Below are 23,853 nucleotides of genomic sequence, written 5' to 3'. Positions count from 1 at the left end.
AACTGAAAAATGTGACAAGGCTGTATAACATTGAACTGATGTACTGGTAATGCCTACATGACCCTGAACTATGTTTGAAGTCAGCTGAAATTTAGATTTACATTTAGACCATTTTACTCCCATACATACTCCTATTACAGTTAAAAATGAACGTAGATACATATTTATATAAAAGGAATAATATTATAGGCCAGTCTTGCATGGTTTTTAAACTTACTGCTTTTTTTTACTTCAAATATGTTACCTGCTTCTCAATCGCTGATGCTTTTCATGCAGTGACTCGTTTTTGTTCACAAAATTATAAGAAGCGTTAGTACAATTAAAGATAAGAAAACATATTATACTGATGATGAAACTGTAATGACATAATACTGGTACTGACGAACTATTAAAAACAACCCATCCTAAAGTTTGTCCCTAGCACGAATAATGATGGTCACGGTGCATGTAAAGTATGCAATCGTAAAGTAGAGATCTACTGGGTTAGTTGAAATAAATATGAAAACTCGAGGGTGTAGAATTAACTAACGACGTAATGGTACAAAAATTCCCACCCAGTACTACATTTACAGTGTAACAGAACACAGTATGAAACTTAATGTCGAGATTAAATGGAAATAACGGAGACAAAGTTTGTGATTCGGGACCAAAAAGGGATCTCTACCAATGTCCCCAGTTAAAAAACACAGCTGACCCTCATCAGAAACAGGAGGAGGTATACATTTATTTATTTCGGCATGCACTCATTTACTGTTTTACACTGTTTTTGCTCAAGAAAATTTCACGAGTCTGAGCGGTTATATAGTCATCAAAATCTCACCATTTCTGCAGGTACGTGACATACCTCCCCGTGCAGTCACATTTCAAACCATACTTGGATAAAAACAAGTGTCTAAATAAAGCAGACGTTTTCATCGATTCTCCTGAATGGCTTATCCAGCTATTTGACTCATTTTTCGGACAAGCTTGAGAGGTAGGCATTTTGTGGAACATAAATTGATCAGGAATATACCACACTGCCAATTTTTTTTAGACATGCATGTATACATGTAAAGAATCAGGACTTGCATCCATGTACGTGTAATGATGTTGATCTTAATAACCTAATTACAGCGTATGGGCCGCTCTACGCTTCCTTTACATCACTGCCACCACTAGACAAGCTTGACCTTTGAAGCATGTACGTTGAACGTAAGCTTAGCCTAACCACTGGTGTTCTCGCGCGAAACTACTTCACCAGCGTTCATCAATAACATTGTTTCAGCTGTTTGATTAGAACGACAGTGTGCACAATCTGGACAGAATGAACGTGTATAAAGTATTTTAGAAACAATGGCTTACACAATTTTTGTATTTTCTGACAACACTTCCTGCCTCTTCACCGCGATCGTTTTATTATCGTTCTTGTTTCAATCGGAGAGAAATGGGGAGTAAAAACATTGTTCGCGAACAGTCATACTAAATTATGACATATGAAACCTTGTTTTTATGTTGGATAACACGAGAATAGTGATCCGAAAATACTCCATGAGTACTACTCTACTAGTCTGCCCCAAAAGACAGGAATGAAAAACAGAGTACACTACTTAGACCCAAGCTACTTTTATCTGCTCAAAGCCCGTCTTATGCCCCCGGCTTTAGTCGTCGCGTGATTTACACAAATAAGTATAAAATTTGGAGCAAAAGTTTGATTAGGTCAACGGCTGACAGGCTAAGAGTACTGTTTCAAAACTAGTTAGCCAGTAGGTAATTAGGAGGCAGTTACTAGGCGTGAAATTGAATTTTTTTTTCACGTAAGCATACGCTCTCAAGCTTAATTATATCATATGAATCACAGGTGTTTCATATTCAATAATACATTTTTTTTTTGTCTCTGAGCACTGACACAAATATCGAATATTGAAACATAAAAGAGCACATATGAACAAACACATGTAGTTTACAAACTGTTTCAATACTTCACGGGGAAGTTTAGCAATGAATGCACATGTCATAACATTGAACACGTGGGAAGAAGGCTCGAATGAAACTAACTCGTAAGCCAAAGGTTTTTCTGAAGATAAAACGATCTTTGATGCAAGAGTTGGTTCACTTGGTTAAAACAACCATACACCTATATACAAGCGCATATACCTCTACACTGCCACGTCATCACAAACCCGGGCAAATACCTAACTCAATTTGTACATATGTACATTGTACCTGAGCTTTGTTTTGATAAGCAATTATTTTCCACGTCATTGAGTTCAGCAGCTCAATGAAGCTTACCATTACAAACCCGAACACCTTGATTATGTACATCATATACAGCAATCATAATACTAAAAGCATGCACAATCAGCTTTCACAGACTTTGTTTTTGTTTCATTATATAACAAATGATATAAATGTGATAAAACCATAAGCCATAAATATATATACATTTTGACAATATTAACAGCTTATTTGGTAAGACAAAGACTCACTGGTTTCTGGCTGAGTAAACAGGGAAATGCAGCCAGATGTTTTCTGTCACTTTCACGGAATAAACTACAATATGTTGGTATGATCTTTGTGAACAACAAGAAAATGATACTCTATCAACATTCATCTAACAACCAAAATGATTTATACAAAGTGAATGTTTATGTCAAAGACAGCTCTCATTAAGCACTAAGAAAATGCCCCACTACTGAGAAACAATACTGAGCTATGGCCCCATGTAAGTACAGCACCATGTAGATGCTGTCTAAGGGAGGGCCTTATCACTGAGCTATCTTCCCAAGACACCACCAGATGGCGCTTTGCCTATCATGGTCCTTGGAAATAACTCAACATTGTTTCTAATATTAAAAGCAATAGATTAAGCCTTTAGGCTGCCGTACATGTTCGGCTCTCTACACTCCCAGCACGAGAAAAGCAAACATGACATAGGATTCATCCACATTTACTGATGTGGTCTGGACAAGCTCTGGACAATGTTTCTTGAACCAATCGTGAGGTTTATACCTGTGACTTGATTTACATTTAGAAATACAGGTTTTGATATTCTGTCGCTGTGTGTCAGGTCAGACTCGCATGTAGACATACAGGTACTGGTATACTGTCACTGTGTGTCAGGTCTGATTCTCATGCAGACATACAGATACTGGCATACTGTCACTGTGTGTCAGGTCTGATTCTCATGTAGACATACAGGTACTGGTACACTGTCAATGTGTTAGATCTGATTCTCATGTAGACATACAGGTACTGGTATACTGTCACTGTGTGTCAGGTCTGATTCTCATGTAGACATGCAGGTACTGGTATACTGTCACTGTGTGTCAGGTCTGATTCTCATGTAGACATGCAGGTACTGGTATACTGTCACTGTGTGTCAGGTCTGATTCTCATGCAGACATGCAGGTACTGGTATACTGTCACTGTGTGTCAGGTCTGATTCTCATGTAGACATACAGGTACTGGTATACTGTCACTGTGTGTCAGGTCTGATTCTCATGTAGACATACAGGTACTGGTATACTGTCACTGTGTGTCAGGTCTGATTCTCATGCAGACATACAGATACTGGTATACTGTCACTGTGTGTCAGGTCTGATTCTCATGCAGACATACAGGTACTGGTACACTGTCAATGTGTTAGATCTGATTCTCATGTAGACATACAGGTACTGGTATACTGTCACTGTGTGTCAGGTCTGATTCTCATGTAGACATGCAGGTACTGGTATACTGTCACTGTGTGTCAGGTCTGATTCTCATGTAGACATGCAGGTACTGGTATACTGTCACTGTGTGTCAGGTCTGATTCTCATGCAGACATGCAGGTACTGGTATACTGTCACTGTGTGTCAGGTCTGATTCTCATGTAGACATACAGGTACTGATATACTGTCACTGTGTGTCAGGTCTGATTCTCATGTAGACATGCAGGTACTGGTATACTGTCACTGTGTGTCAGGTCTGATTCTCATGTAGACATACAGGTACTGATATACTGTCAGTGTGTGTCAGGTCTGACTCTCATGCAGACATACAGGTACTGATATACTGTCACTGTGTGTCAGGTCTGACTCTCATGTAGACATACAGGTACTGATATACTGTCACTGTCTGTCAGGACTGATTCTCATGTAGACATACAGGTACTGTCACTATACCGTCAGTGTGTCAGGTCTGATTCTCATGTAGACATACAGGTACTGGATTACTTTCACTGTGTTAGGTCTGACTCTCATGTAGACATACAGGTACTGATATACTGTCACTGTGTGTCAGGCCTGATTCTCATGTAGACATACAGGTACTGGTACACTGTCAATGTGTTAGGTCTGACTCTCATGTAGACATACAGGTACTGATATACTGTCACTGTGTGTCAGGTCTGACTCTCATGCAGACATACAGGTACTGATATACTGCTGCTGTGTGTCAGGTCTGATTCTCATGTAGACATACAGGTACTGATATACTGTCACTGTGTGTCAGGTCTGATTCTCATGTAGACATACAGGTACTGGTATACTGTCACTGTGTGTCAGGTCTGATTCTCATGTAGACATACAGGTACTGATATACTGCTGCTGTGTGTCAGGTCTGATTGTCATGTAGACATACAGGTACTGATATACTGTCACTGTGTGTCAGGTCTGATTCTCATGTAGACATGCAGGTACTGGTATACTGTCACTGTGTGTCAGGTCTGATTCTCATGTAGACATACAGGTACTGGTATACTGTCACTGTGTGTCAGGTCTGATTCTCATGTAGACATACAGGTACTGATATACTGTCACTGTGTGTCAGGTCTGATTCTCATGTAGACATACAGGTACTGATATACTGTCACTGTGTGTCAGGTCTGATTCTCATGTAGACATACAGGTATTGGTATACTGCCACTGTGTGTCAGGTCTGATTCTCATGTAGACATACAGGCACTGGTACACTCTCACTGTCTGTCAGGTCTGACTGCCAAGTAGACATACAGACACTGGATTACTGTCACTATGGGTAGAAAACATGTACTGGCTTGTGTACTGTCAGTATATGCTAAACCAGAGTGGAGTTCTAGACCAAACTCACATACAACCACTTGGAGAAACACCACTTGGTACATCTGGCAATCCTGTGTGATACCTCATGGGTATACTTTGGCTGATATGTTCACGGCACAAGGGGATTTACATGTACGACCACTGTGATACAGCTGTTTATATCAAGCACTAACTGTGCCTTAACTCTGTACAGGAGCTGATCATGAAATCTCAATCTTTGCTGAATTTCAGCACTCTATAAAAACAAAAGTACATACACCAATGAAAATCAGGATATTTTCAAAGCTGGAGGTTAAGAAGCATCTATAACAATACAAGGCTATTGAAAGGTTTGTCCCAGAACAAAGCCTGCCACAGTCACTTCCTTCCACGAGCCCTGTAGGTAATACCAGCACTAATTATCTCAGCTCGTAAGATGCTAGGGGTACATAAATATGGTCACATTTATTCCCAGGTTTCCATGATCGGCGAAAAGCTGGGCTATATTAGTGTCAAACACAAGACAGTCACTGCTCATGATAGCTGATTGCACACCATCATGAATACTTCGCGGAGTTGCTTCCCATGTCAGCCGGCGTTTATGGCCATGTAACTCCAGCCTGAAAAAAACAAAAAAGGGCTCTTTATTTTCTTGACGTGTGTTTTGTGTTGCACTCCATACTACATGTACTGAATAGTTTATTTCTATATATCATTGGTGTTTTCACACCATACACAACAATATTTCAGTTTCACTTACATGACGGTATACGAGTTTACATTATGGTGGGAGGAAACTGGGCAGAACCTGGGGTAAACCCACGAACATCTGTAGGTTGCTGCCAAACCTTTCCACATCAGACAGCGAACTTGGTGCAAACCACCACTTATTCTAAATGACAGACAATCATATCAACCTAACTTCTCTGCTCATTCATCTAATTCCCCTAATACATGTGTGTATGTGTGTGTGTGGGGGGGGGGGGGGGGGGGGGGGGCAATCTTAGGGATAGACAGCTAGCCATTCACCTGTCAAAATGGACACCTGAAGTTGAAAACATCCCCAACTGGACACCCTTTATCAGCCCTTACAAGGCGGAAACTGTTCACCCTATTCCAACAAATGGACTAAAAACAGGCTGTTTTCAAAACCTGATATCAGATTCTTCGCTAACCAGTACTATGTGGAGACTGGATGCTAAACAAAAATAGATCATACCCAAAACTATATGTGGCTGACTTTTGCAAGTTCTAAAGTCTAACAGCCTATTACCATAATCAAATTACCAGTGCATTTCCCACGAATCACATGCTATTGTTATTGCACACATGTAGCTGTACATCAAATATTAAAAAAAAAATAAACTAAACTTTTTCAATTAAAACATGCTTATTAGCCAGGGACAGACCTAGCTCAAAAGTTTAGGAACACATACCACGCACAGCGAGGAAAAAAAAAGTTTATTTGGGGTCTGGGGGCCTATGGCCACCAGCAGTCAGATTTTTTACATACTCTGGAATTTCATCTTGAATAGATTTAAGCAATTTCAGAGTACATATTATACATCAACTATATTCCTGACATTTTTATCTATTCCATCACTGAGTTTGCTTCAGACAATGCTGCACTTCTGTAAAGAAAAAAGTACAAAGACTATCTTATTCTACTGCCTGACAATCTTAAAATCAATTTCGCATTTTGTTGTAAAGCAAACTGTTTACAAATTATGTGATTACTTTTTGATTAATTCTTGTATATTTTATCAAAAGTTTTGTAATAAATGTGTCATAATGCACAAAAATGAAAACATTTAATTATCCATATTTGTGTAGTTTTTATTGTTATCATTGTATGAACAACAATATTCACAACTCAAAGTGAGTTTCAGTGATTGCTGTTGTTTGGATGGTTCAGTATTACAGTTACATGTGTGTACAGTTACTGGTTTTTCACCTCCTTGGTACTTGGCATTGACTTGAGTGAGTGAGTGAGTGCTTGGGGTTTAATGTCATACTCAACAATTTTTCAGTCATATGACAACGAAGGAATCCATAGGGTGCATGTACTTGTAATGTGCCTCCTTGTTGCAGGACGGATTTTCACCGCTCTTTTATTTAGTGCTACTTCACTGAGACGACTTACCGAAGGCAAGTAAGCCGTCCCGCCCGAGCCATTATACTGATAAGGGTCAACCAGTCGTTGCACCATCCCCTTCATGGTGAAAGCCAAGCGAGGAAGTTACAACTTCCTCTTTTAAAGTTTTAGGTGTGACTTGATCAAGGATTGATCCTGGATCAACCGGTCCCAAAGCGGGCATTGACTTGAATCTGCTAGTCTGAAATGGTTCTTCTGTCCTTGACTGACACCCACTTTTGAGCATCTCTCTTGACATTTGAATCCAACAAGATTGTCTCGACCATTCAAGTTAATTCTCATCAATCTGTTCAAATTTACTCGGATGAGGGAGGCTCTCAACAGACTGCTGCTAAGTTCATGACAAAAACCCCTTTCCACATTGGTAATAGAGGGTAGAAGGAGTAAGGCCAGTCCAAAAATTACAGGCAGTGTTTTGTTGTTGTCAGGCTCCCAAAAGCACAAATGTACTGGTACACATGAGAAGACTATCAATGTAGTCACTGGATTTAGAGTGCTTAAGTTTTTTTCTCTTTTAACATTTGCGTGACTTCCTTGTGAAGATCCTTGCTGCATAATTCAAAAGCTGTACCAAACTCTTCAAGAAAGTCAGCCCTCTCTGCCATGGCTTGTTTCTTGTAGACGATCGGGTAAGATGTGTTGGTCTCCTCTGTGTTTGAGTCAGTTGGTGTGTTCTGATAAAAGCCTCTTAGGGAATGCAAGTGTTTGCAAGTCTGTCACAAATATGAAGCGATAGTGATGGGTTAAGCACACTGAACTGTCTAACAACAGGGTTGTATACTACTACTGCCTTTTCCAACTCCTCCTTCTGTGCCTGGGAAAAATACTGTCCCTGATCGACACTTGGTACACAGATCTGAAAGGGTCTTTTTCAGATTTTCAAAACGAATTGGAATAGATGTGAAATCCAGATGATTTTGCTGAAGAAACTTGGAGAACTGATTGATTGCGACTAAGATGTCAGCTAATAGCAAGATCATCGGGCACACTTCTATTTGTTGATCTCTACAACCTTTTACTTCTGCCTCAAGTGTCCGGAGCGTCCTGAGGACAACCCCTCCGTGAAATGATTCTGACACAGGCTTCTCTATCACTAAGGCATCCAGTGGCGCATGCTTTCAAAATTTTAATTTTGGTGTAAAGCCCTAATGTTGCCTGTAACTCTTAAAAAAACAACAAATTTGATAGTTCATTACTTGAAGGTTTTCCACACGTCCAGTAAAACTGTTGCAATAATGGAAACTTCTTCATACGGTGAACGAATACCAAATTTATACCAATTTATGGTTTCAACAGTTCTGATAAATTGCATGGGGGATCAATGTCTGATTCTACTTTTTAGGCCGGATTTTCCCCCGCTCATAACGTTAGTCCAATCAAACCCCGCAAATCTTATTTATGTCGAATTTAGACCTTCTTGGGCCAAAACCGCCATCACCTCATTGAAGAGAGATGCTGCCGATTTGTCTACTTTCATTACCACAATTGCTAAATATTCCTCACAAACTTTGTGGGTTACTTTGTCAACATATTGAACAAAAATTGTGGTCTGTGTGTCTGTGGTCTTTTTCATCCATATTCTTCTCTGCTAAAAGAGTAAAACCAGAAGAGCAGGTTAGGTTGCGAAAAGATCAGCCTCCCAGCAGCAGTTAATAGAATCCAAAATTCCTCCATACTTGTAGAGGACAGATGTTGTGTTTTTGGCACTAGAATGACAGTGCCACTGCAAGTCTTCCTCTGGTAAGTTGGCAACACACTTCACAAACATTTTACAAAAATTCTGTTTCATAGCCCATTTTTTTCTAGAAATAAAGTATGTGGTTTTGATTAATGTTTCCATACCTCTCTGATTTTGGGCTTTCTCAGTTACTTTATGGCTTTGGAAGTCTTGGTTATTTGACTCGTTATGTTTCCTTTCACTATCATTTTCTAAATAGCACACTTCCATGTTTAATCCCCTGTAGTAGTGTATTCTTTGCATAATTTACATTTCCAATCCTGCTGGATGTTACTGTAAGAAACCACTGGTCTCTTGATTGACGGTCCCCATTTCTTCGTCCGTAAAATTTTTCCTAGTCATTTTTGTTAATATGTCACCGCACATGCTCGGTCACAGCACACAACAACGGAGATGGGATTCATACGCTTGCTGACCTCACACAGAGCTTGTGTTTTGACTGGGTTTTCTTTAAAGAGTTCTGTTTACCCCACAGATTCAAACAGAACCTAATAAGATGTGATAGTACAGTGTATATTCTTGGAGATCAAACTGATTGGCATCGCATCGCACAACCACCTTTGGTTAGTGGTTTTTTTCCAATTCATACATGACAGATAAAGTTTTCAGCTGGTAGCTCAAGGATTAAACATTTGTACTTATGATCTTAAATCTTTTTACATGTATTTTATTTTCTTTGGATTCATCATTAGGGCGCCCAAACTCGCGACGCCCAAACCTGTTACATCATGTTCAAAATTGACCTAGATCAACCCCTTTTGGTTTTCCTCTTACCTGTAGCCGAAGTTCTCTGCCTGTTTTCTGGTTCCTATCAGCTGAACTATGGCATAAAACATCTGTAGCCCATCGATTTTCTCCTGTTTTTCGAGAACAAGCATGAAGTGGTGCCCAAAACAAGACTGCATCATGACCCAGTCAACAGCACCAGGCAAATTGATATCTGTGGCCAAGAATACTATATCCTCTCCTGAAATACAATGGTACAAACAAATGTTAGTCATTTTTATATCTTTTGTCTGGCTAGTCAGTAAGTCAGACATACATGTCAACTTTCCTACAGATTTTACCAGAATGCACAGTGATATATCTTTGATTATGGCTGAAAGAGGCACATGCCTTTTATCTCCTCCAAATAATTCATTCGAAGATTTGTAGTTGTTTTTTCACCTTTGAGGAAGGTTTTGCCAAGTTACAGCTCCAAATTCCAAATGTTTTTTTTTAAGGTAAGTCCCTCTAGAAACACCAGGTGTTGTTCATTTTTGACAATCTTGAAACTCTTATTTGTTATGGAAGCATTTTTAGATTTCTGTAATTTCCCATTCAAGGGGACTAGAGGTCTGGAAATGCCCATGTGGGCCTTTTTATACTCAGGCTTTCAGAAAAGTAATATCTTCAATAATTTAGAAACAATAGCCCTTAACCATCACGCTTTTGTTACACCTTGTACTTTCATTGAGCTGCCATAAGTCAAGTGAAATATATAGATCTTTGTCACCTAGTTAATACTCTTTACCTACATGACCATTTGTACAGAAAGGCCTGACCACTCTGAAGCGTATGCATGTACACGTGCTTGGTGTCTGAACTAATACAGACACCAAGTCTATCTTTGATGCGCTGACGTACTGTCTGAACTAATACAGACACCAAGTCTATCTTTGATGCGCTGACGTACTGTCTGAACTAATACAGACACCATGTCTATCTTTGATGCGCTGACGTACTGTCTGAACTAACACAGACACCAAGTCTATCTTTGATGCGCTGACGTACTGTCTGAACTAATACAGACACCATGTCTATCTTTGATGCGCTGACGTACTGTCTGAACTAACACAGACACCAAGTCTATCTTTGATGCGCTGACATACTGTCTGAACTAATACAGACACCAAGTCTATCTTTGATGCTCTGAGTAACTGTCTGAACTAACACAGACACCAAGTCTATCTTTGATGCGCTGACGTACTGTCTGAACTAATACAGACACCAAGTCTATCTTTGATGTGCTGACATACTGTCTGAACTACATGTATGCTCCAGGACAAACCACTGTGCAATTTACCCTTTTTTTTTTTTTTTTACCTTAACAGTTCACCAGCCTTGTTGATAGTTGGACAGCTCTTTGAAATTTTTCTTTATGTAATTTCACCATTATTGACATCACCTTTACTCTAGTTCTTTAACGTCAGAGGTATTTTTCGTATTCTCGGCTAGGCAGCATGCTGACGATGATAGCATAAGTAACCAACCATGTTTAGACAACATAAGTGCAACATTAATGGTTAGGCCCCACTGCACAAAACTGTCAATCAAACTCTTGATAAACTTAGATCTGGTAGCAAGGCCACCAAAGAGCTTGCCTGTGGGAGGCGCATGAATGCAAAACCTCAGTTCGATACATAAAGTACTGAAATTGTGATTTTGGTACTTTACGGTAATTATTATACACAAAGCATGATCGCGCAATGAAACACCCCCTTTGTATCATTGAGCTTGATATATACGTAAATCTTCAGGTCAATACCTGCTGTGCTTTTTGAGATACCATCCCTAACATTTTGTTTCACTTTTGAGTCTACTACACAATACACTAGAGCAGGAATTTGGTCATTTACGATATTTAATTTGCACGCACTGTATCAATGATGGAATATCCCTCATGTGTTATTGTGCTTTACATGTGTGCAAACCCTGACTTCAAAACCTGCAGTACTTTTTTGAGATAGCACCCCTAAGATTTCACTACCACTGATTCTAATAAAAGAGTTGGGAATTCAGTAATTTATGGTATTTAATATGTACACACTCAATCAAGGATGAATTATCCCCCCTCACACTATTTAGCTCTACACACGTGCAAACCCTGGGCTCAATACATGCAGTAGTACTTTTTGAGATATCAACCCTAACATTCTGTTTAAGGTTGATGCTAATGAACAATACACCAAGTCAGGAATTCAGTAATTTATGGTATTTAATATGTTCACACCAAATCAACGATGGAATATCTTTGTCGTGTTATTGTACTCTACATGTGTACAAACCCTGATCTCAATACTGGTAGTACTTTTTAAGATACCACCTTTAACATTTTGTTCAACACTGCTTTCCCTGTCATTGAATGCAGAGGCTCAGGGTACGTGTACTAACTGTTGATACATTTGGCCTACTACCATTTATAGGGATCGCCAACTCAGCATCTCCGGATTTGCTGCACCTCAGTTGGAATGTACTGTAGAATGTACGGCCACAACGGATGGGTTAACCCGCAACCCGGTTCAAATCGCCTACAGATGCAGTGGGTATTCCTGGTTCAGGTCACCGTCTCTAGAGGGGAGAATCTGCCCACTAGGGAATGTTTACAGCATTGTTGTAAGGTTGTGTAACACATCGAGTCATGCTAAAATGTTTAAACCATGGATGCAAATCTAAGCCCAACTTGGACTAATGACACAGGCATACACATTCAACTGTTTATGGGTCAAGAATTGTATCAACTCTTCCCATTATATCCAAAGTGCAGTGCTGGTGGTGGCTTGTAAGATCAGCTTTCTTGCTGACCTGGTTATCTGACGTCGGAGAAAGCATATCGGCTCCAACGCAGCGCCTGAAAGTTTTTATTGTCTTTTTAAAAAAAAAGAAAAATAAAGATAAAAAAAGAAAGATAAAAGAGCCCATCTAAAATTCTTCAGTGTTGTCAGCTGTGAAAAATTGAGAAAAAAAAAATTTCTTAGAAAGATTTAATTTTACACGTTATCATGTCTCGTTGTTCCAATACACAATCGGCATCCAAAAGATTTATTTTTCACTTACTAACTCTGATATTGTTGTTTACAAACTGCTAAACACTAAAATAAACAATGTACATGGTACATATATTTGTATTTTGAACAGCATTACTAAACATGTGAGGCCTATGAATGCCTAGGAAATTAATGCAGTTTGGGCCGAGACACTATGCTATACTGTCCGACATAATTTTTGACACGGTTGTTTAATATTACACGGCTCGTTCATCAACTGGTTCTACATTTGTGGTGGTCAGTAAATAGTACACACCTGTACCACAACAATGTGTGAGAATAGCCCCTTATACAAGATAATGTACATACGACTAAATGGTCATAAAACAATCTCAAATGATGTCGTATGTAGCACTAGTTCCGTGTTATGAGCTACAACTTCATGCAGTGAATCCAGTTAAGGCAACATCACGTCTTCTCCTTTAACAAAAGCATTACTCAAAGCGTGATGTTTGCAGCCTATTATCTCAAAATTTGAAATTTGAAATTTCAAAAGATATCACTTTTCTGAGGCCGTATTCTGAAAGATCTCTGGTCCCCTTGAATGGGAAATTACAGGCTCCTAAAATGTTTCCAGAACAAATAAGATTTTTGAGGCTGTACGGAATGGACAGTACATGTTTTTTCTTAAGTGCCATATATCAAAAATCACTTTGAATTCGGAGTTACATGTGTAACTTGGCAAATCCTTCCTCATATATGTTAAGGTATTTTGAAAAATATAGAAATTCAAGGAGGTCACATTTTGGGCTGATTTGACATGAAATGATCCAAATGGCTTGTGATTCTCATTCCCTCTTTAATTTTGGATGGAAGAATAACTGCTCCAGAAGTATCTCAATAAATAACATACCAGAAATCAAGCCTTCTCCAAAGGATCAATTACACGACTTACCTTGTAAAGTAGTAATACTCTTGTGGGACTGCATAAGGTGTGGCATGACTTGATCTAATGAGCCCTGCCACTTACAAGAGGCTCCAGGGCATGGGCAGCAGTATGGTCTACAATCACACAGAAACAAGGTTAAAGCAGCCAACTTAGTTACAATATATAAAAAATGTGCTAAGTATATTAATATATTTCTCCATCCAACAGTATAATTACTCATGACAAAAACAGTATGATAAAAAAGTACCGGATTGAAATTTACCTCATAAAACGTTCAATTGTATATCTGCATGTCGGCATTTTACTTTTATATTGCAGTCAATCCTACTATTCAATGGGTATAATCACACAACGATTCCTGCCTTCACCAGCCAGTTCCAAGGTGTGTAAAAGCCCACCATTCACTTCTGTTATGCTGCAGCGTTTATAAACCATCTCTCTGATTTACGTCCACAGCAATATAAAAATATGACGTAATATAACAAAAGATTATACCACTTGGACTGATTTGCTATAGGGCGCCAATGTCTCAACTTCTGATTCTTACACACATATTATACTTGTTCACATCTTCCCTGTATATTTTGAGATTTTTTTTAATCTGCCCTGTAGCAGGTTTAATTTATTTATTTATTTATTTATTTGATTGGTGTTTTACGCCGTACTCAAGAATATTTCACTTATACGACGATGGCCAGCATTAGGGTGGGAGGAAACCGTGCAGGGCCCGGGGGGAACCCACGGCCATCTGCAGGTTGCTGGCAGACCTTCCCACTTACGGCCGGAGAGGAAGCCAGCATGAGCTGGACTTGAACTCACAGCGACCGCATTGGTGTGTAGCAGGTTTAACATCTTCCATGTACAATGTAATCACAAAGGGGCCTACCCACCTAAATTCACAAGTTTCCTCATGGTCTGTTTTACTGGAGTGTAACAATGTTACCAGACAACCACTTGAAGAGTATTTACATGGAAACATCACAGTACTGGCCACTTTCTCCATGGCCAGGTTACGGATGTTACCTGAAACAGGCAAACAACACAAGTGGAGTACAATGTACACATGTATTTACTTACCTGTAGATACATGTCCTTGTCTGATAACAGTCTGATAATGCCACATGTGCAATACGTTTGCACTTATACAATAGTCCTTAGAGTCAATGAAATCACAGTACACCTGTGACATATGCATACCATACTAGTAAAAAGACATATGGTCTTCAACAAATGTTAGACTGTGCATAATGAATGTGTGAAGCCAAACACAGAAAAGTGCTCTGTGTTAGCTTCAGACAGGCTAAATGATATACTAAGATTCATGAAACATGGTGTTTTTTTGTATATTTAGTGTGCGACATTTTCTAACACGCAACACTACAAAAAAGTTATTTATTCTTCTTATTTATAGGGTGAGAAACATGGCTTTAAAGGTAAGTCTTCATCAGCTCTCAGCTCCCCGAGAGTTATTCATGGTACCGTAGTCTAATGACATACAAGCCCTCCGCCTGGCCTGTTGCAGCAGTGCTCCAGATATGAGGCGCATTGGCGTAATTTACGCTTCCAAAAATGCCAAATACGCATATAAGTGAAAAAATAGGAGAAATCAAAATACGCCTAGAAAAATTACGATGCGCATGAGTTTATGAAAGCATATGTACATGTTATTTCATGTTGACAGACATACATAATTGGTTTTCCAGGTAAAACCGAGCACAAGTCCACAAAGTCACAATGCTTCCCGATTGACTAGTACATTGTCTTGAAACTTGCATTGATTATATATGACGGGCAAAGTACGAGTCGTGCACATTGTCAAGTGAAAAGATGCTAAACTTTTGACAAGGAGATTTCCCAAGCAGTTCTGGAACCGAAAAGTAGCAACAAAGAAACAAAGACAGGCTGGAGTGTGTTACAAATACTGAAACAACAAGTCCTGTATGGAAATTCCAGATCTTTGTAAACCTTTACGAGTATCTGCACAGAGCATGTTGTTGTTGAACGCTGCTAAATGTAATAACTTACATACAAATCATCAATAAGCTTCATACGTGCATTATTATTTATGTGACTTTATTTTTATAAATACGTGACTGTTTTCTTTAAATATTACGAATTGGAACCAGTGCATAACAGTAATCCTATACCATCAATGTGTGAACAGGCATCTGATAATATGTTTCATGAAGTTTTTGTGTATTTTAAATGCTGTGTTAAAAAAAAAAAAAAAAAAAAAAAAATTGGAGTGTCGTTTTACCCAGCCGCTGTGGATGTACCAATCTAGGTTATATCCATGCACGTCTGCACTTAACCAATCAATGGCCAAATTTCCACAGCCTTAATTGAACTATCAAATTTGTTGTGGAGCGAAATATGCGGAATTTCAAGAGATTTTGAAAAGGATGTTTGGCTACAGGCTTTGTGGAATGTAACTCTTAAATCGAGTAACACGAAGTGTTGGCAGATTGAAGAGATACACTACTCTGCAATTAGCTCCCGGTCATCCTTTCACACTTGCTGTAAAGAATGGTGCGAGAAAGAGAAAAATGCTCAGCATAGAAAATAGTACACCCTGAGATACAGTATGAGAAGGATAATAAATTGTGACTCCTTGTAACTTTTTTTTTTTGCTTTAACAGTTTACATTAAAGTAGATCAACATTATAATATTAACACTTACCTAGTTTATTGGTGGTTACCCTTACATCTGGTAAGTACAACAGAGATTAGGAAAAGCAAATTCTACTTGGCGTCTATAATGCTGTGTGTACTGTTGTTATCATTTTGTGGATGACATTAAGACTTTATTAATATATATTTCATTCAAATTATGACGGTGATCCAGTGGAGTGCCCAGCGAAAACCTTTGACCTTTGGCTAGTTATACCGGATAGAACTTCCCTACGTGTGACGTACAGATATGCACCACGAATGTCGGATAGCTTAAATGGTCACACTTGCGTCGATGACCGTTTACATTGTTCCTCAGGCCCCACAAGCAGTGAAAGCAAATTCCCTGTCCAAGCCCGTGTTTGAACATGCACCTTCCTTGTCGTAGCAGCTAAAACACAAGCTCCTTTAACTTCTACACCACAGCCTGCTGTCTGTCTCTGAGTATGTAATTCACATGATATCCATAGCAGCAAGTGCTGGGTATATAAAAATGTTTTTGAAGCTATAACCACAGCCACTGGGTATATGAAAACAATTTTCACAGCAGTTGGGTACAGGTACATGTATATAACCAAATATTCCAGTTGCTATTATCTGTATATAATAAAACTTTGAAGCTATATCCACAGCCGCTGCGTATACAAGGGAAAAAATTTGATTATATCCACAGCTGCTGGGTATGTATGACAACAAAAATTTCCGATTATATCCAGTGCCGCTGGTTAAATTAGGGAAAAAAATTCTAATTATATCCACAGCCACTGGATGTATTAAGGGGAAAATCTGATTATATCCACAGCCGCTGGGTGTATTAAGGGGAAAATCTGATTATATCCACAGCCACTGGATGTATTAAGGGGAAAATCTGATTATATCCACAGCCACTGGATGTATTAAGGGGAAAATCTGATTATATCCACAGCCACTGGATGTATTGAGGGGAAAATCTGATTATATCCACAGCCACTGGATGTATTAAGGGGAAAATCTGATTATATCCACAGCCGCTGGGTGTATTAAGGGGAAAATCTGATTATATCCACAGCCACTGGATGTATTAAGGGGAAAATCTGATTATATCCACAGCCACTGGATGTATTAAGGGGAAAATCTGATTATATCCACAGCCACTGGATGTATTAAGGGGAAAATCTGATTATATCCACAGCCACTGGATGTATTAAGGGGAAAATCTGATTATATCCACAGCCACTGGATGTATTAAGGGGAAAATCTGATGATATCCACAGCTGCTGGGTAAATAAGGAAAACAATTTTTTTCCTTATATACCCAGTGGCTGAGAATATAATCAGATTTTCCCCCTAATATATCCAGTAGCTGTGGATATAATCAGAATTCTGATTATGATTTGATTTGAAATTCAGTGTGAAACATGTGAACTAAAACAGTTTTGGTCTAGCTAGTAGTAATCTGTACATTATTCAGTATCGGCAGCAGCACTTTACAGTTGCAAACAGAATATTAATATTTTTTTTTCTAGATATGGCCCTGAAAGGTCACCATTTTCTTACTGCAAGAGCATCTATCAGGTGCAGCAGATTGCGTCTGCAAACATGTAGTTTAAAACATTACATATTCAAATGTTTATTAACATGTAACAACGGTTTAACTCTACAATTTGTCCAAAGAAGAAAAGAAAATAACAAAAACACTTTATTCAGGACCCACTCAAAATGGCCACATGTGGGTCCATGGAAATCACTCCACTGAATACCTGTTGATATCACTGATGAGGATCAAAATCATGAAGACAATGCTGGTAACACAGAATAGACTGAAATGGTTTTCTCTGATTAGGCAGTACTCTAAAGATACAAGCCAGTACTCCTCTGCTAAAATTTGGAGAGGTATTGTACTGCCACAAAAATATAGCACTGTTGCAGAGGTTGCCCTCATTCACATCCAATATCACTTTTGAAAAACACGGAGTACTGATGGAAAATACGGTATTTAGCGTTTTTCAAGTGACAAATTTTGCTTTATTCTTACTGATCCACTTGAGAGTTTTTTGTGAACTCTTATCAATTTCTCATCTGAAAAACTTAAGTATTGGAATCAAAAAGTATCATTGTAAGGTTTTTATGTGCTTGTGAAAATGCAATTTTACATACCAAACTTTATGTGCAATATACTACTATGCACTAAATGGGCATGGTAAACACAAATACATGCATGCTTTAAAAATTAAAATAACTTCTCAATTCTGAGGTTTCTTTTTTACTTTAATTTCTACAGTAAACGACCTAAAGTTTCGCACGTAAGTTACTGTTGTTCACTATTACATGATCTGAGTTGGCGGCAAGATGTCAGCAGAGAGTGATTAGTCCCCTGCCGGTTTCATAACCCTGAATGGCACTTGGTACCTCTGGCTGCTAAGCCTCGCCACGTGGGATCAAGTCACTGAGGCTTATGTGTAAATGTTTAAATATAGCCATGAATGAGATCGAACCTTTAAATTCCGAACACTGTCTCAAAGCATGACCACGCATGTAGGTGTCGTTTTGATCGCAATTTGACATCTTCATCTCATCTGCTGGTAGGCCTAGTTTGCAAGTATGGATTTGCGGTGTGCTAAGTTCTGCTACGACTTTGTATACGGAAAGCCCTCCAGTATAAAAACAGATATTTGACATGACACTACACATGCATAAAGATACTGGGTAGTCAACCTTAATCTCAACAGAGTTTTCTCCCAAATTCTCATTTATCACAAAATAACAAGAAAACAATTAACCTGTTGTGAAGTGCATGCACCAAAATTAGTGCAATGAAAACTGATTAAAACATGAACAGTTGGTGGTAGGAGCCCAGACCAACTGCTCAGCGAAGCGTGAGCTGTCAGTATAATCCCCTGACCACCCCTGATTCTCTTCCGCAGCACTCGGTCAGCCACAACCAACGCAATGAATCTTGGGATACACTTTTCGAGTCCCAGGGCGAAACTTTAGGTCACTTACCCTATATTATTTATCCAGATGTACATAGTCAACATTTACACCAATAGACGCTATGTTTCAAGAATTCCCAGCAAATTCATCAGGAGCTGAAAATCCAACACACAACATCCCTAGTACAAAGAGATAAATTGGTGATGCTTTAGCCCAAAGACTCAATGGGGAACTTGACTATGCATCAAATACATCAGGCTATGTGGTTGTATAAATGCGAAGTAGAAGTTACCTAAGGGTCCCCGACATGTGGGGCACATGGTCAGTTTCTGTCGACATGTGGAACACACAATATGCCCACTCTGACATTGCATGATGGGAGGCAGGGCATAGTCGAAGCAGACTGGACACTCAAACAGAGCGGCCAAATCTGTGTTGCTGGCATTTGAAACTGAAACATATGGAGATGACAACAACTCAGGCAGGTAAACACAATTTAGAGATAACTTTTCATTTATAAATAGGGCATTTATGGAGTGAACAAAAGTGTGAATCTCTTAGAGACCAATTGCCAATTTAGTCATGTTATAATAGATTTGCTAACTAAATGCACCAGCTAATGCTGGCTTCCTCTCCAGCTGTACATGTGAAGGTCTTCCATCAACCAGCGGATGGCCGTTGGTTTCCCACGTGCTCTACGCCGTCTCCACCCACAAGTTCATAATACTGGTCATCGTCATATATAAGTCAATTATTCTTGAATACAGGGTAAAACACCAATCAAACAAATGAATAAATAAGTGTACCAGCAGGAGATTTTTCAAAGACTGATAATACCACATATGGTTTAACACTAAACACACTTAGTATGGACACATTCAGTTATAGATTACATACTTAAATATGGCAAACATATGGCAAACTAACTTTTAATGTTCTTACCATTGGGTGTGTGGCCCCTGCCTTTAATACACGACACTGACTGCCGAGACATTCTTAAACTGTCATCCAAAGTCACGCATTCTGAAAATGAAACAAACCTGCCATCAATCAAACAGACCTCAATAGGAGAGTATTGAGATTGATCAGGCAAAGGAAGACCTTCATATACATGTACTGCATCATGTTATGTGACACTTTTGTTACCATAATTTCTTACTATGTCTGAGAGGCACAAATGAGACCCATTTCATTTCTTAGGCTCACAAATATTCAGCTCCTTAACTTCCTCCTTTGTTTGTCTATGAAAGTAATAATTTATGTTAAAGCTTTTTTTCAGATGCCCATTTTACAGTCCATGTAATCAAAAATAGAACATTGCCTGACAGGTCACAAGGTACAGCAGAACTTCTTTTACATGTACCTTCAGGCATTCAGCAATAAAAGAGATTAAGCTCTAACTCTAAACTCCTTAAGATACATACAGATGTACTTAACAGAATTAGATACAGTAACACCTCTGCTCTCAAAAAAACCATAACTTGAACAAATACATATGTTATTTTTGTTTTTTTTAACCAGATGTTTGTTCAATGTCAAACTCAAGAAATTTACATACATATTTCATGGTAGATCTCAGGCAAGTTAATGTCAAACTTTCATGTGTGCACATACCAAACACACGATTACACTGACTGTTTCTTGAGCACTGTCATGAGGCTGGTTTTGAACTCCCACACCATATCACTGAGCCACAGCATGCTCCCGTCATATATACATGTTGCACCTATAACTGTTATACACATGTAAAACATGTACCACTTTCCACTCAACAGTATGTATGTAGTAACAGTTTGAAAAGAATGTATCATTTCAAGATTTTTCATATATTTCTTGCCAGAGAATACTCTGTTATGCCACATTTATTTATTTATTTATTTGATTGGTGTTTTACGCCGCACTCAAGAATATTTCACTTATACGACGGCGGCCAGCATTATGGTGGGTGGAAACCAGACACAGCCCGGGGGAAACCCACGACCATCCGCAGGTTGCTGGAAAACCTTCCCACTTACGGCCGGAGACGAAGCCAGCATGAGCTGGAATTGAACTCACAGTGACCGCATTGGTGAGAGGCTCCTGGGTCATTACGCTGCGCTAGTGCGCTAACCGACTGAGCCACGGAGGCCCCTCTGTTATGCCACAGAATAATAATAAATTTTCAGTCTAACTGATACAAACTGAACTTTCTGCATTTTTCCTCCAATAGCCCACTTATTTGCTTTCAAAAAATGTCACCTATGGAATCTTGCTTTTTTTGGTTTTTACGCAACAACTGATTTCTTTACCAGCTTCAATTCGACCCAAATTTTTGAAAGCTAACGCATGCATGTAAAATTATATGGATGCAGGAGCCTCCTTGAGAATGCTCGTGCAAAACTGAAGCATACTTTCTTATGTGATGTCATAACATTGTGACGTCCAAGAAAGACTGAACACATACTATCAACGATTGGGACATTCGGTTGACCTATTTGCAATAACACTGTTTATGATTGCATATATGTGTGACCATTTGAAAATGTCCACCCTAAGGTTGAATATTTATTTGATGATATAACATCATCGCATATCCCAGTAAATTACTGAAAAATGCAGTTTTATAACATAATTCATCTTCAAATGCTTATATTAAAAGCTATTTTATTAATTCAAGATATATGAAAATCACAATATAGCCATTCTCCTTGCAATGCAGTCTGTCAATTGGACAAAATTGTACAGTAATTTGGGAGACTGATAATCATGCCAATGTACACATGTATATCTATTCCATGAGGGGACATAAAAGCACAGTCTGCATGCTAATGTACAAACTGGTGTACATGTATACTTGGACCATCTCAGCATGGGGTCATGCACAGGGTCAAATAATGCTCTACTCTCATATGTTTTTGACATCAGTCCCGTAAAATTGCCTTCCTTAATTATATTGTTATAACAGTAAGTACACTGTAAATATTTCGTAATCATCATTTCGGACATTTCTGATAAATTTATGTATTTCACGATATTGTAAGAATATTTCACTTACACAACGACGACCAGCATTATGGTGGGACCTAACCCAACAGAGCCGGGCGGAAACCCATGATCATCTGCAGGTTGCTGGCAGACCTTTCCACGTACGGAGGGAGAGGAAGTCAACATGAGCTCAAAGCGACCACAGTATCAGACATTTCTGCACCACAAAGCTTTCTTCCACATATTATAGTTTTAGAAATTTAGTCTAATTTTGCTGTGAACTTGAGTGACCCGCTAGGCCTTCAAAAGATAGCCTGCAGTAGTAAAAATGCAAAATGTTGGCACAGATACTGAAAAGTTGCAGTTTTAGCATTTAAACATTTAGTGTTACTTGTCATCCTTATGTGTGACAAAGGCTGACATGATGATGATATAAAAATGTTAAAATCAAAACAATGAAAACATGCAGTGCTCTCACTACCGTGACCAAAACTGGTAGTCTGTATCTCCGTTTATCTGTGTTTGAAATTTTCAGTATTATAGTATCTAATTATCACTGTTTAACATGAAGCTGAATGTTGTAAAGTTACGGCTGATGTGTTTGTTAGTTTCAAATAATTATGGGCGAATAAATCCCCACGAAATACAACACGAGGATGGTGGTGATGGAGGATGAGATGGGGGGAGGGAGTACACAACATTTAGTTGCAAAATTGAACCTTAGGAGGCCACAATGTAAACAACCAGCTCAGCATTGAGGTTCTTAACAAACACAACGGTTCAACCATCTTTATCTGAGATAGCAAAACCTTCTGTCGTATCAAATTATACTTCCAATGTGAAATGTGAATAACAAACCAAGATGGCGCAGCACAGTAAGAGATCAATGCGGTACAACTTGACAGCTATAACAGTCTTTATAGCGTTCATCTGATATATCTTTAAGGCAGGGTGATAACCAAACTGTTAGTCTATTGTAAAAACTTACCCAGTGTGAGTGATTTTGTTTAATATTTCATTAATTTGTCCAAAACATTTATCCCAATTTATCGTAGTCGTCTTCTCCTGCGGTAAACGTCATCGTCATGCGTGGACATCACAACTAGGCATGAATCGATGACGTCGAGTATCCAGCTGCAGTCAGGTGCTGTCAGCAGGAGCCATACTATCGCAATGGTTTTGATGTATGACGTCATTCGTTCGTGTGTATGGCCCTCTTCACTCAAGGAGACACGGACAAATCGCGGGAAATCTCACACAGGGCACGCTGATAGCTGACAGAAACTTCTACGCGTGTTTGTTTTAAGTTGCGGGAATTAATCAGCAACTTACTCATTTTCCCGCAAACAGTTGCCTGCAGTGAAAATATTTACTGACACAGACGCACAAGAGAATGATTTATTTAATGATGAGAAATGTGGAATGGTCACATCATCCGCCTCCCTCATCCAAATGATAGGTCTACAAGCACTGAATATATTACATGAGTAATGCCTATGTAGAATGAATACACCTACATAGTTTTACATACTTACAAACCATCTCATCTCACCTCTTTTCACTCTAAATAAACAATAGTATAATGGTGTCAAACGAAAAATTGGGTTGTGGTGGTACGTATTTTTAACCATGATAAATACAGATTAAAGCTCTTATGCACAGACCCACTCACTGGTTAGATAGTGGTCAGTGGGTCATGC

The 23,853-nt window shown here is 38.9% G+C and overlaps 1 protein-coding gene across 3 annotated transcripts; it reads right to left on the bottom strand.

The window, feature by feature from the left end:
• Positions 1 to 4,812: 4,812 nt before the first annotated feature.
• LOC135468348 (E3 ubiquitin-protein ligase SIAH1-like) lies at positions 4,813 to 23,232 on the bottom strand. Of its 3 annotated transcripts, none has more exons than XM_064746547.1 (8): positions 23,142 to 23,232; positions 20,804 to 20,921; positions 20,132 to 20,212; positions 19,482 to 19,640; positions 14,497 to 14,629; positions 13,613 to 13,719; positions 9,686 to 9,878; positions 4,813 to 5,638 (listed from the first exon to the last, which is right to left on the bottom strand). In XM_064746547.1, the coding sequence occupies exons 3-8, from the start codon at positions 20,181 to 20,183 to the stop codon at positions 5,458 to 5,460; spliced, it is 825 nt and encodes a 274-aa protein (XP_064602617.1). In that variant the 5' UTR covers positions 20,184 to 20,212; positions 20,804 to 20,921; positions 23,142 to 23,232; the 3' UTR covers positions 4,813 to 5,457. The 3 variants fall into 3 exon arrangements, with proteins under 3 accessions (XP_064602617.1, XP_064602619.1, XP_064602618.1); XM_064746549.1 differs by lacking the exon at positions 23,142 to 23,232 and adding an exon at positions 22,224 to 23,130; XM_064746548.1 differs by lacking the exon at positions 20,804 to 20,921 and having other exon boundaries at positions 4,814 to 5,638; positions 23,142 to 23,230.
• Between the last annotated feature and the right edge of the window lie 621 nt (positions 23,233 to 23,853).

This window comes from Liolophura sinensis, chromosome 6, assembly GCF_032854445.1.
Source record: "Liolophura sinensis isolate JHLJ2023 chromosome 6, CUHK_Ljap_v2, whole genome shotgun sequence".
NCBI classification, from domain to species: domain Eukaryota; kingdom Metazoa; phylum Mollusca; class Polyplacophora; order Chitonida; family Chitonidae; genus Liolophura; species Liolophura sinensis.
Note: the sequence above shows the minus strand (reverse complement) of the source record. Positions and strands in the feature narration are given on the sequence as shown.

Bases quoted from the DNA above. Each gene is read 5' to 3' on its own strand.
- LOC135468348 (XM_064746547.1), bottom strand. From the start codon at position 20,183: ATGTCTCGGCAGTCAGTGTCGTGTATTAAAGGCAGGGGCCACACACCC. The intron at 19,641-20,131 runs GTAAGAACATTA...CATATGTTTCAG, and splicing joins CAGGGGCCACACACCCAATG to TTTCAAATGCCAGCAACACA. The intron at 14,630-19,481 runs GTAACTTCTACT...TGCCTGTTTCAG, and splicing joins CACATGTCGGGGACCCTTAG to GTAACATCCGTAACCTGGCC.